Source organism: Canis aureus, chromosome 16 (genome assembly GCF_053574225.1).
Source record: "Canis aureus isolate CA01 chromosome 16, VMU_Caureus_v.1.0, whole genome shotgun sequence".
Taxonomy (NCBI): domain Eukaryota; kingdom Metazoa; phylum Chordata; class Mammalia; order Carnivora; family Canidae; genus Canis; species Canis aureus.
Window position 1 is genome coordinate 23,947,369 of NC_135626.1, and position 13,815 is coordinate 23,961,183.

General features: G+C 38.2%; 1 protein-coding gene across 5 annotated transcripts in view; it reads right to left on the reverse strand.

The window, feature by feature from the left end:
- Positions 1–13,815, reverse strand: part of TADA2A (transcriptional adaptor 2A) — a 52,503-nt gene that overhangs the window by 35,681 nt on the left and 3,007 nt on the right. For 3 of the 5 annotated variants that reach the window (XM_077852283.1, XM_077852284.1, XM_077852281.1), the window contains exons 2-4: positions 13,639–13,764; positions 6,309–6,415; positions 5,228–5,287 (exon numbers count right to left, since the gene is read on the reverse strand). In XM_077852283.1, coding sequence (XP_077708409.1) covers positions 5,228–5,287; positions 6,309–6,415; positions 13,639–13,663 — 192 coding nt within the window. In that variant the 5' untranslated portion in view covers positions 13,664–13,764. Of the gene's footprint in view, positions 1–5,227; positions 5,288–6,308; positions 6,416–13,638; positions 13,765–13,815 lie in introns of those variants that run through there. The other 2 variants (XM_077852282.1, XM_077852285.1) reach the window with 2 other exon arrangements.

The window sequence follows — 13,815 nt, forward strand, 5'->3', positions numbered from 1 at the left end:
GTACTAATAAATCTGGCAAATAACATAAATACATATAAATATGAAAACTCATAGTTGAAGAGCCCATGTTATTTCTAGAACTGTACTTTAGGAAATTAGTCTTCATCAACTTTATTGTGAGGTAAGACTTTCTACATCAAAAAATAAATGGGCACAAGGGAGTTTCCCTTAAAGTTCTATCAGTGTTATTCAATTCCTGTACCCAATCTCAGCCTTACTAACCAAAACCTCTAAGAGTAGGGCCTAGGAAATCTATAATTTTAAGAAGCTCCCAGATGATTCTTAGGCACTAGAGTTTAAGATCACTGGTATAAAGGGTGTGGCAGAAAGAGGTGCTTTGACTTGTTCAAGGTTCTAAGAATTATAAGACAAAAATAGGCATAGAACTCAGAAATCTTGATTAATGCACCACCCACCACAGCATGAGTAACTTCCAAAAATACAGCACTGTGAGATGACAAAAGTACTAAAAACCATTTAAAGTTTTCCGTGGCTTCATATGCAAAAAAGAAAAAAAAGAAAAGAAAAAAACCCCCCCAAAACCACCAAAAAAACCCCAAAACAAAAAAACTAAAGTTTTTAGTGGCTTCATTGTGTAGAAGGCAAAATTTGGTCATCATTCCTACAGAAGGAAAGAGACTTCTTTTCCTTATCTGGGAATAGAAAAGATTGGCAGGAAAAAAAGGAGTATTAGTAACCTCCAAAAACTCCCCAAAGGACAGATTTCTGAAATGTGTTTGTATGGGTGTTGAATATGTGAGAAAAGGATGATGTAATCAGAAGACTTAATTGGCCTTGGAGTGAAACTTAGTGCCTTCAGCATTATGTGGAAGGCATGATGCCCAGAAAAGCTAGAGAGTGCGTGCTCAGTTTTCCTACAGTGGATGACCATCAATCTACCCAGCCTATACTGGATTATCCTGTAAGGAACTGTGAAAGCAATTCAAATGAAAAAGTTTGTGTTCTGGTTCTAGGCCTTTTTGTGTGAATTTGGGAAGAAAAAACCAGTTTTCTCAAGATCTGATACACTGGTGAAATGAACTCAAAGTCATAGATACTTTGACCACATCTTCCCAACTGTTCCTTCATCTTGCAATTGACAAAAGAGAAATAAGAATTATTCATACGAAAAGATGTTTCACATCATATCTTATCAAAAAATGTTAATTAAAACAGAGTTGCCACTATATCCCTATTAGAATGGCCAAAATGAAAAATACTGGTATCGAATGCTGGTGAAGGTGTAGAGCAATAGGAACTCTCACTTGTTGCTAATGGGAATGCAAAATGGTACAGCCACTTTGGAAGACAAATTTGGCAGTTTCTTGCAGACCTAACAACTCCTACCTTGTGATCCAGCAGTTGCACTCCTTGTTATTTACCCAAAAGAGCTGAAAACTTATGTCCACACAAAAACCTGTACATGGAAGTTTATAAGTTTTTTAAAATTTTATTTTATTTTTAAAATTATTTGAGAGAGAGAGAGAGAGAGAGCGCACACCAGAGTAGGAGGAGGGAAAAGCAGACTCCCTGCTAAGCAATGAGCCTGATGAACGGCTAGATCCCAGGACCTGGAGATCACGACCTGAGCCAAAAGTAGACACTTAACCGACTGAGCCACCCAGGTACTCCAACAGCATTTTTTTTTAAAGATTTTATTTCAGAGAGTGAGCGAGCGAGCGAGCAAAAGGAGCAGGGGGAATGGCAGAGGGAGAAGTAGATTCCCCAATGAGCAAGAAGCCCAATGTGGTACAACACCAAGAGTGAACTCTGATGTAAATGTGTTCTCTGGAGCAACGCCTGGGTGGCTCAGTGGTTGAGCATCTGCCTTTGGCTCAGATCGTGATCCTGGGGTCCTGGGTTCAAGTCCTGTACTGGGCTCCCTACTGGGAGCCTGCTTCTCCCTCTGCCTGTTTCTGTCTCTCTGTGTGTCTCTCATGAATAAACAAATAAAATCTTGAAGAAAAAAAAAGTGGACTCTGGATGATAATGACATGTCAATGTAGGTTTATCAGTTATAACAAATGTACCACTCTCATGGGAGATATTGTTAATGGGAGAGATTATACATGCTTTGGGGCAGAAGATATATGGGAAATCTCCATAATTTCTATTCAATTTTGCTGCAAACATATAATTACTCTACAAAACAAAGTCTAGCCCCCCCGCCCCTCCCACCCCACCCCCGCCCCGCTCAAAAAAAAAAACAAAACAAAAAAAACAAAGTCTAATATAAAAAATATTGTTTTAGATTTGAGAAAGAGAGTGAGCATGAGCAGGGAACAGGGGCAGAGGCAGAGGGAGAAGCAGACTCCCTGCTGAGCAAGGAGCTTGACGAGGGACTCGATCCTAGGGCCCTGGGTCATGACCTGAGCTGAAGGAAGATGCCTAACCAACTAAGCCACCCAGGCACCCCCTAAAAAAATTTTATTCCAAATCTTATAATTAGCGGAGAAACTATTTAGAAGACTGAAGGTGTCTAGAAAGAAGAAGGAGAAGGCTAGTCAGTTGGCTGCCAAGAACTCTTACTAAATGAGCATTTTTATGGACCAGGATCTGACTCTCAGCATTAGAGGCTCAGGACCTCATCTTTTTCTTTTTTTAAAAAAAAGAGTTCTTTGGGCAGCCCCAGTGGCACAGCGGGTTTGGCACCGCCTGCAGCCTGGGGTGTGATCCTGGAGACCCAGGATTGAGTCCCACATCGGGCTCCCTGCATGAAGCCTGCGTCTCCCTCTCCCTCTGCCTGTGTCTCTGCCTCTCTCTCTGTGTCTATGAATAAATAAATAAAATCTTAAAAAAAAAAAAAAAAGAGTTCTTTTATTTATTTGACAGTGAGATAAAAAGAGCCAGAGCGCACATGTGGGGGGAATGGCAGAGGAAGAGGGAGAAGCAGGCTCCCCACTGAGCAGGGAGCCTGATGTGGGGCTCAATCCCAAGACCCCGAGGTCATGACCTCAGCCGAAGGCAGATGCTTAACCAACTGAGCCACCCAAGCGCCCCTCAGAAACCCATCTTAAATAGGACCCCACAAATAATCAGACTCAGAGATGCTAATTTACCCTTTCTAAACTTTTCAGAGACTGAAGTAGATACATTATGGCATTGTGATAGGCAGAATTTCAAAGATGCGCCCCTCTCCCCCAAGATTCCTGTCCCCTCATTATTCTATCAAATAGTAAATAGATATTGCTCTGAGGGAACTCTGCTGAAGGGATTAAGGCACTAATCAGCTGACCTTAGCCTAGATAATTTGGGTAGGCCCAATGTAATGACCCAAGCCTTTAAAAGTAGAAGAGGGTGCAGCCCTGGTGGCGCAGCGGTTTAGTGCCGCCTGCAGCCTGGGGTGTGATCTTGGAGACCCGGGATCGAGTCCCACATCGGGCTTCCTTCATGGAGCCTGCTTCTCCCTCTGCCTGTGTCTCTGCCTCTCTCTCGCTCTGACTGAATAAATAAATAAATCTTAAAAATAAATAAACAAATAAATAAAAGTAGAAGAGGGAGGCAGGAAAGAGATGCCTGCCTAGCTCAGTTGGAAAAACATGTAACTCTTGATCCTGGGGTGATGAGTTCAAGCCCCATATTGGATGTAGAGATTAAATAAATAAATAAGATGTCCTTTAAAAAAGGAGGAGGGAGGCAGGAGAGTTAGAGAGATTCAGCACAGAGGAAGCAGGAGAGATCAGAGAGGCTCCAGGCATTTTTCATCAATCACCCTCAAGAACTCCTGGCCATTGCTACCTTCAAATATGGAAAAAGGGAGCTCTCTAGTGGCTCAAAACAAGCCCTGGCCAACAGCCAATAAGGGAAGAGTAGCATCAGTCCTACAACCTCAAGGCAGTGAATTTTGCCAACTGGAATGCAGATGGAAGCAAACTGGAAGCAAACTCTCCCAGGGCCTCTAGATAACAGCCTAGGCTAGCAAACACCTTCATTTTGACCTTATGGGACCTGCAGCAAACTGGGTGAGCCTACTGGTCTTCTGACCTACATAATTGTGAGACGATAAATTTGTGTTCTTAGGCCACGTAATTTTTTAATTAAAAAAATTTTTTTTCCTTAGGCCATTTAATAATTTGTTATGGAAGCAATAGAAAACTACTACAAGTATAAATGGATTGATCTACAACGTAAAATTATTACTGCTAAGATGCCCAGCCAGTATTCCTTCCTGTGAGAAAAACTGAATGGGAGGCCAAATATAACTGCTTTTTTCTGATAACTGACAAAACTATCTTGACAAAGATATATACATCTGCCAAGCAGACCAGATATTCATTTTGGCTTATTAAAGTACCCATTCCTCTGGCTAGAGCTTGGAAGGGATACCACAAACATCTGCCTCTCATTCTTTCTTTAGAGGTGGCAGTACAATCAATCAAGTTCTAGTCAAGTCCTCTTCTGGCCTATAAGCCAATCTGTCTCTTCAAAGTGAGTTTATATATCATTCACTTTATAGATCATTCACATTATATATCGTTCACATTTTTAATCTTTTTAAAGATTTTACTTATTTATTTGAGAGAGAGAGAGAGAGAGCGCGCACACGCACAAGTAGAGGGGAGAGGCAGAGGGAGAAGCAGACTCCCCACTGAGCAGGGACCCTGATGCAGAGCTCAATCCCAGGACACTGAGATCATGACCTGAGCCAAAGGCAGCTGTTCAACTGACCGAGCCACTCAGGCACGCCTCAATGTTCATTGTACAACTTAACTCAGAGGGTAACTAATTTCCCCAAGGCAGGAGGAGAGAGTAAAGTTCACCACTGCCCACATAATAATATCATTAACCAAAACAGCAACATTTACTATGCGTTTATCAGTGAACCAGTAATGTAGTGTACCTCTTATCCTTATTTCAGTAAATCTCAATAAGCACTTTTTTTAATCTCTCAATTTTTTAAAAGTAAACTACCCTCAGAACTGGGCTTAAATTCACAACACTGAGCTCGAGTCATATGCTCTACTGACTGAGCCAGCCAAGCGCCCCTCAATAAGTACTTTCAAATCCCTTCCAAGTTTGAAACAAAAATCTAAGTATATAAAATGATTTTTGAACTTAATTGTCTTCATAGATCCATAAAACCCTAAAACACTTACTAAGAAATGATTACCTAATTCAGAAGAGAAGGAAAGAAAAGGGAAGAAGATACTTGGAGGTGAAGAAAAATAGATATTCCCAGTACAATACATGACAAAGGAACAGAAATTCCCTGCAACTTCACCATTACCATTATCTCATAAGTATGATCACTTTGATGTTTCTTATACTCAAATCCTCGAGTGAAACACTGCAAAAGAAAGGAAAAGTAAGTTACCAAAAAGCTACTTTTTGAAATGCTTTCTTATAGGATAAAAGATGGTTTGGGGGTGCTCTACTCTTATGATGAGTTTTTAAGAATTCATTTAATCTTGTCTGCAGCCACAAGAGGATGGTTATATTCCTGATCACAGATCTTCAGTGGCCCTCACAGAGGAGAAAACAATCTGAAAAAAAGGCTTCTTCCTAGGACACCTCCTCTTTTGATGAGAGCATAAGCCCTCGAATCAGACTCAGTAAATTTGAATCGTAGCTCTATACTTAAGTATTTAGGCAATTCTAAGACATGTAGTTTTTCATATTTTAAAACTCTAAAATGAGGATTCATCTTGTAATAAGAAGCCATTTTATTTTTTCTAAAATAAAAATAGCCATTTATCCTTTCTAAAATTGGGATGCTTCTTATAATCAACAGCATCTTGGATCCAATAAAATATGGTATTTGCTGAGTGACCTTGAGCAAACTACTTAAACTCTCTTTGCCCGAGTTTCCTTTATAAAATGGGGATGCTAATCATACCTACTTCATAGGGTTATAGTGATGAACTAAAGACTAATTCACATAAATTACTCAAAAGAGTGCCTGACAACAAAGTAAGCACTTGTAATTAGTATTGTTACTACCATCATCCACAGAATGATTTGTTCCCTTGTTTGTCACCTGCCCAAAGATCACTCTTCAATAATAGTATCATAGGTGCTATAGAAACGAATAATCCTTCAATTCTGTTTCCTGTAGGCCCAATACTTGAAATCTACTGGCAGAAACAGTGTTGAGCATTAGGTTGATATAGAGATGTAGAATATTCAACAGTCTGTCATCCATCTGCTCTGTTCTCCAACTTTTCACTGATAAAATGTGTAATGGAAGACAAAGTAGGAGAAATACATTTAATAAGATATGGTCCTTTTGAGTATTTGACAGTCATCTCTGAATTTACTATATCCATAAAACTAGGCCAGGATTGGCAAACCTCTCCTTAATGAGTTACCTGTAAGCAGAGGAAAAAAGGAGGTGGCCCACATTCAGCACACTTGATATAAGGCTCCATGAGGTAGGAGGAGCAGCCTCGGCAAGGTGGCTTATCAGAGGGATCATCTAGAACAAAAAGAAAAATGTATCAGCTTCAAAACATGTTATGATTACCTAAAATTCAAGGTGAAAATCAGCAACTACACAGGTGGTGAGCTGTGCAGAAGACTAAGCTTGTCTTGGAAATAAGATGAGCTCATTCTAAATAAGAAAATACAAAAATTACATTCCTTTTTTCTTTCAGGGCAGCTTTATTCCTTCCTATAGTAATATCTACTACTATAAATATCATTTAAATAGATATAACCCTTGCAGAGAGATTTACAAATATAAGCTTTCCTTTCTAGTTATTTTTCCAGGAGAGAAAATGTCACATACTTACACAACACATATATATTTTTAGATAAAGCAAATCTGACAAAATGTTAATGACTGTTAAATGTAGGTAGTGGCCAACTGTACTGTTCTTTCAACTTTTCTGGAAGTCTACAAATTTTTATAATAAAAAGTTGGGGGAAAAAAACTCCTTTAAATATACGTCTTACGATCTACCACTTTATATCTGAGTTGAGATTTAAACCCTGGAAAGCTCTCTTCTTCTCACAGTAAGCAGAGAGCATAGCATACCTTCTTCCAGTTCCAATGATGGTACTATTACTGAAATATTAAGGCAAGAAGTAAAATCCAGGGGTGCCAGGGTGGTTCAGTCGGTTAAGTGTCTACCCTCAGCTCAGGTCATGATCCCAGGGTGTTGGGATGGAGCCCCACATAGGGTTCCCTGCTCAGCAAGGAGCCTGCCACTCCCCCACCCCTCCCACTTATGCTCTCTCAAATAAATAAATAAAAATCTTAAAAATGAAAAAAGAAAAAGTACAATCCAAACTCTCTAAAGTGGTATAAAAGCCGATATGTGTGTCCCTGGTTGCCCCAAACTCTGCCTCTTTAAAGTCAGGGCAACCTAGCAGAGTTGTTCTCTGTGAGGAACAGCAGGAGTCTAAGAAAACACAGGCTTTGAAGGTAGATGAAAGAATTTAATCTGCTTAGCCTGGGGCAGGATTTCTCACATTCTGTAATAGCATTTTCCTTTCTAAAGCCCAAGAAACACTCTTCAAGGCACTTTCCCTCCTCCAAGTGATGATTATTGTTCTTTGTATTTGTCTCTAAATGAAGACCTGGAGGAAAATAATGGGAGAGAAACATAATCCTTTTGGCAGTAGCCTCAAAATAAAAACATAGAACAGCAACTAACCCACTTCTCCCATTTTAAATTTTGACATGGAAGAACAAAATTATTTTATATTAAGTGCCAGATGATAATTTTTACCAGATTACCTTCTTTCTCACATCCTTTTATTTTTTTAATTAATTAATTTTTAAAGATTTTATTGATTTTTTCATGAGAGACACAGAGAGGGAGAGGCAGAGACACAGGCAGAGGGTGAAGCAGGCTCCATGCAGGGAGCCTGATGTGGGACTCGACCCTGGGCCTCCAGGATCACACCTTGGGCCAAAGCCAGGCACTAAACCACTGAGCCACACGGGGATACCCATTCACATCCTTTTAATGATATAAGCTTATTTATTTTTCTTTCTTCAGGGGAAAAAAAAAATCAGTCACTGGCCAAAGAGTTTTTAAACCTTCACATCGAGAAGTAATTATTTCATAAAACTGACCCAATTTATAGTTTTAAAATTTTTATGTAAGAAAAGCAAAGTCATTCTCTACTAACATTTTGATTTCCAGCCTTTCTTCCGTGTATGGGTGTGTATATATTTTAATAAAAGTGATACTATAGGGGCGCCTGGGTGGCTCAGGGCTTGAATGTCTACCTTTGGCTCAGGGCATGATCCTGGGGTCCTGGGATTGGGACCTGCATTGGGGTCCCCACAGGGAGCCTGCTTCTCCCTCTGCCTATGTCTCTGCCTGTGTCTCTCGTGAATAAATAAATAAAATCCTAAAAAAAAAAGGGGGGGGGGGATACTATACGCGATGTTTTGTAGCCTTTTTCCCACTTAACAATATACCGTCAACATCTTTCATGACAGTACATACATCTTCCTTGTTCTCTTTAATAGATGAATACTATTCCACTGTAACAATCATCTAACCTAATAGTTTTGAACTGCCCAACTAGGAAGGCATTTTGGAAATCTGAGGAAATGCTTCCTTTGTTGTCACAATGACTAGAGAGCACTATTTAACAGGTGAGGAGCAGGGATGCTAGATATTCTACAAGGCTCAAGACATTCCTACACAACAAAGAAGTGGCCTGTGCCCTATACAACTTTGAAATGTCCTATCAGACATTCAAGATGATGAAAAACCTGTTCATAATTATATGACCTAGAACTTAATTCCATGTTACATATAATACAAAATGTTTTTGACAGCCTTAATATGTACTTAATTTTCCAGGAAGGCAACTGCATGTACTTCTACAGGAGATTATATCTTGTTTTGTTCGGAACTTTACCAAGAGTTATTCAGGCTTGTGGGATTTCTGAGTCACCAATACAACACACATGAATCACTGTGCTTCTGTAGTTGTAAGAGGCACAGTGATTCAACATATGGGTGCAAGCATCTGACTACTTAAGTCATTATGTCTTCTACTGAAATCATGTCTAAACATATTGAGGTACATATTATTTTAAAATAAATTATGTTAGTTCATTATTTTCTTTTGTTTATTCTTTGTATTATGGTTAAGCCATTATTATTTCTGTTTCTTTGACATCATGGATGTAGATGTGTTATGTTACCTATGTTATTTCATTTCCAAAGAGTAAATGAGCTCTAAAAATATTATAAAAAGAAAACATGGGGCCTCCTAAGGTTGAAAACAACTTATCTAATCAGTTCTCTACTGGTGAGCACTTATATTGTTTCCAATTTTTCACTATTATGAAGAATGCTATTGTGTTCTTCAGAATATATATTTTTCTAGAACTAGAACTGTTGAGCACAGAGGGTTTTTGATAGTCAAACTATCCTTCACAAAGATATTCTAGAACTTTTCTATAACCTAAGAGTAAGGAAAGGCTTTTTTACCATCATTCAAAATCCAAAGGCAATAAAATTAATAAACTTGACTACATAAACAATACAAACAAAAAAATTTATTGGCAAAAAACACCATAAGCAAGATAAAAAGGCAAATAAGCTAAAAAAATTTGAAAACATATTACAGACAAAGAGCTAAAGTCCCCATTATATAAAAACTTTTAAAAACTGAGGGGAAAAAAGAACAAAAATCCTATTGTAAAACAAAGATAATTAGAAGAAAAAGAGATAGACCAAAAAATGGCCCTTTTAAACATATGAAAAGACACTCAATTTCACTCATAACAGAAATCTATACTGAGAACTTCTCACCCATCAGACTAGCAAAAGTTCAAAAGCCTGATAATACTTTCTTAGAATGTGGAAAAATAGGCATTCTCATATATTGCTGATGGGAATGCATTAGAACATTATTTGGAATTACAAACTACTACCTCGATATCCAAGCACTGAAGAATAGTAGTTTAACAAACAATGGAGTACCTAAACAATGGAGTCCTATGCAACTATAAAAAAAAGAGAAAGAACTATCTTTATAAACTAAAATAGTATATCCAGAAGATTCTATTAAATGAAAAAAAAAAAAAAACTGTAAGAATGTACACATTTGTTTGGGAAAAACCCCAAACAAACATGTCTGTTTATTTTCACAAAAAGAAATAAAAGACAGCTAAACCAGGAAACAATGAAGTTGGATACCTACAAAGAGCTGGCAGAGGGGGAATGGAATGGAAGAAACATAGGAAGGAGTAATCATTCTCCAAATATATATTTTATTGTTTTGACTTTTGGAAGTATACTTATATTCTACAAATTTATTTTAAAAAATCGCATTAATATAAAAAGGGAAAACTAAAAACAGTATGAACAGATGAACCTGATAGTATCTTTTATGATTTTTAATTTTTATAAGATTTTACTTATTTATTCATGAGAGACACAGAGAGAGAGAGAGGCAGAGACACAGGCAGAGAAAGAAGCAGGCTCCTCACCAGGAGCCTGATGTGGGACTTGATCCCAGGACCCTGGGATCACGACCTGAGCCAAAGGCAGACGCTCAACCGCTGAGCTACCTAGGTGCCCTGAACCTGATAGTATTTCAGAATACTATAACCACACTGAAAAAGGAAAAACAAAATCTAAACTTATGAACATTTAACAATATACCTTCAGTTTTGGGTGATGCAATCAAATCTTGAACTTGTGGAAGGAGGTCTGTTTTATGTAGTGGTAGGTAAAAAGCAACTCTGACATAATTCTGGAGGTATTAAAAGACTGAGCAAATGAGTAAACGTGCTGATGTTGGCTGCCAAGGTTCTCACAGAGGAAAGGACACACAAATAAAGAATGGGGGAAAACAAGGAAAAAGCCTCTGAAGATGAACTTGAGGTATCAATGTGAACTCATGATTTCTTAAAAGTGTATGTATTGGTATATATGCATATGGCATATATGCACATATATTTCATAGCTCTGTGGGCCAAGGATCCAAGATGCAAAGATATGCTAGTAGTAATGAGCAATGACCAGATCTTGATCTCTAATGTCACTCCTCTCTAAAAGGAACCGGGGTTCCTCAGAGAAGTGGTTGATTCCAGGGCTGGGGCAGAGAAGATGCAAGATGCACCTGGAACATGTAGCCAAAAGGTAAGGAGACGCTCAAAAAAGTGGTGGGTGTGATTAAGGATGTAGGAGCCAGATTGAAGGAACTCACAGAGGTCAAACTGGAACAATCTGAAAGCCAAAATAATTAAGTATGATAATGAAATATAAACTTTGATAAAATAGTAATTTGTGTGTCCACACTTATAATAAATAAACACATCAATTAAATAATGGACACAGGGCTCTTGATTATATAATCAAGAAATTATATAATATTATTATATACATATTACACGTAACAATATAATTGTATAATAATATATACATAACATAAGTGCTAACTAGCAGATGCGGAGAGTGCTGGAACTGGGGGAAAAACATGATTTTGCATGATGGTAGAGATTGGATCAGGCAAAAATCATAATGTATGTTAAATCTAGGGAGAAATTTTGGTGAGTGGGATATCTTATGGCCTGAAAGTGTCTCCCTATGGGTTATTTATTACATGCAAGGGAAAAATACAAATTATACAACGGAGAACTCAGACACCATGACTGGGTTTTCAAAACCATTATCACCAGTGAGGTATAGAGCAAGACCAAACAAATCCAATACGAGAAACCTCTGTTTTAAAAATGAGAGGGCGAAAGGGCCTGTCTTCTTCAAAAGTGTCAATGTCACTAAAGACAAAGGCTGTGGTAATGTTTCAGTTTATTTATTTTATTTTTTTTAAATTTTTATTTATTTATGATAGTCACAGAGAGAGAGAGAGGGGGGCAGAGACATAGGCAGAGGGAGAAGCAGGCTTCATGCAGGGAGCCTGATGTGGGACTCGATCCTGGGTCTCCAGGATCACGCCCCGGGCCAAAGGCAGGTGCCAAACTGCTGTGCCACCCAGGGATCCCTGTTTCAGTTTAAAGGAGGCTAAAGATACATAGCAACTTAATATAAGACTTGACCCCTAAAAAAAAAAAAAGACTTGACCCCTGTGTTCTGTATTAGAAGAAAAAAAAAACACCATAAAGGACATTGTTCAACTTACAAAACTGAATGAACTATAGATGATAGATTGGATAAAAATATCTAATTGATGTTAAATTTACTAGTTGAGGGATCCCTGGGTGGCACAGCGGTTTGGCGCCTGCCTTTGGCCCAGGGCGCGATCCTGGAGACCTGGGATCGAATCCCACGTCGGGCTCCCGGTGCATGGAGCCTGCTTCTCCCTCTGCCTGTGTCTCTGCGCCTCTCTCTCTCTCTCTCTCTGTGACTATCATAAATAAATAAAAATTTAAAAAAAAATTAAGATTATAAAAAAAAAATAAATTTACTAGTTGATAACTCTACTGAAATTATATAATAAAATATCCCGGGCAGCCCTGGTGGCGCAGCGGTTTAGCGCCGCCTGCAGCCCAGGGTGTGATCCTGGAGACCCAGGATCGAGTCCCACATCGGGCTCCTTGCATGGAGCCTACTTCTCCCTCTGCCTGTGTCTCTGCCTCTCTCTCTCTGTATCTCTCATGAATAAGTAAAAAAAAAAAAAAATTAATAAATAAAATATCCCTATTCTTAGGAAATAAACACTAAAGTGTGTAGGGTAAAGGGCCAGGATATATGTCCCTTACCCTTAAATGATTCTGAAAAAAAATGCAGTGTCTATGTCTGCCTGTACATATTATATATATATATCATATGGAGGTACTTATACGTATATTTATAGATAAACAGAGAATACACACAAATAGAGTAAGAGATTAACGGTATATAGGGATCCCTTGGTTCTTACTCTTATTCTTTTAATTTTCTTGTAAGTTTGAAATTATCTCCAAATAAAAACCTTAAAAATTATTTTAAAAAGCGAACAAGAATGATTTCAGTTTACACTTTCAGCATCAGGAAAATTCATTTAGGTTTTCTCCATGTGTAAAACGAGAGATTTGAACTGGATGTGTTTGAAGACTTCTTTCCGTCCTAAATTTATATAGATAGGGAGTGTGATAAGAGAGCAAATAAGAGGTTCTTTAAGAAATTGCTGAAAAGGAAACAATACCCCAGAGTGCCTTTCTGTTTCTTCTCATTGGGGCACTACTAACATCTAACAATAGAATTTCTATTTCTGCCAAATCTCTTCTCATCATAAACAAAGAAGAGGCAGTATATTTTTTCTCCATAGCAATGGCTGCCTGAATTTATTTCATACACATACAATTTCCTGCATTATTATTATACTGTGGTTCACTCTTAGAACACAAGTTCTACCTAAAAGGAAAGGGGGAGAGAAGCATGTCTTTTATTCCACACTGACATTATTTCTTATCAAGGCATCTAAAATATGTTATTGGTTCTAAAGAGAAATTCAACTGCTTTCTTAAGTCTAACTGCAGGTTAATCATACTATTTTTGAGCATAGTTTTCTTACAAGACCTAGGATGATATGTCTGTGTCATGTGTTTAGTGAGCAATCAATAAGTATTGGTTAATTTTATTTTGATTTGATACTGTTATTCCTTTAGGATCAGATTTGCAGGGCTTTAACTTCCAAGTGCTTATTTTTCTTCTTTGATCAACTTCCACTTGAGTTTGCTGCTAATATTCACCTGGGGCTTGTTCCCACTATACTTACTGCTAAAGGAACCCAAACGGTCCATTCCCTAATTTGCAAACAGTCTTGTTTGATCTTCCTCAATGCAGCGCTCCCTTAAGGAGATGTCAGAACTGGCCAACACATACATCAAAGCTTGATGATCCCCTATGAACAAACAAAAACAGCACATAGATCAGGAAATAATTCAAAGGAGGG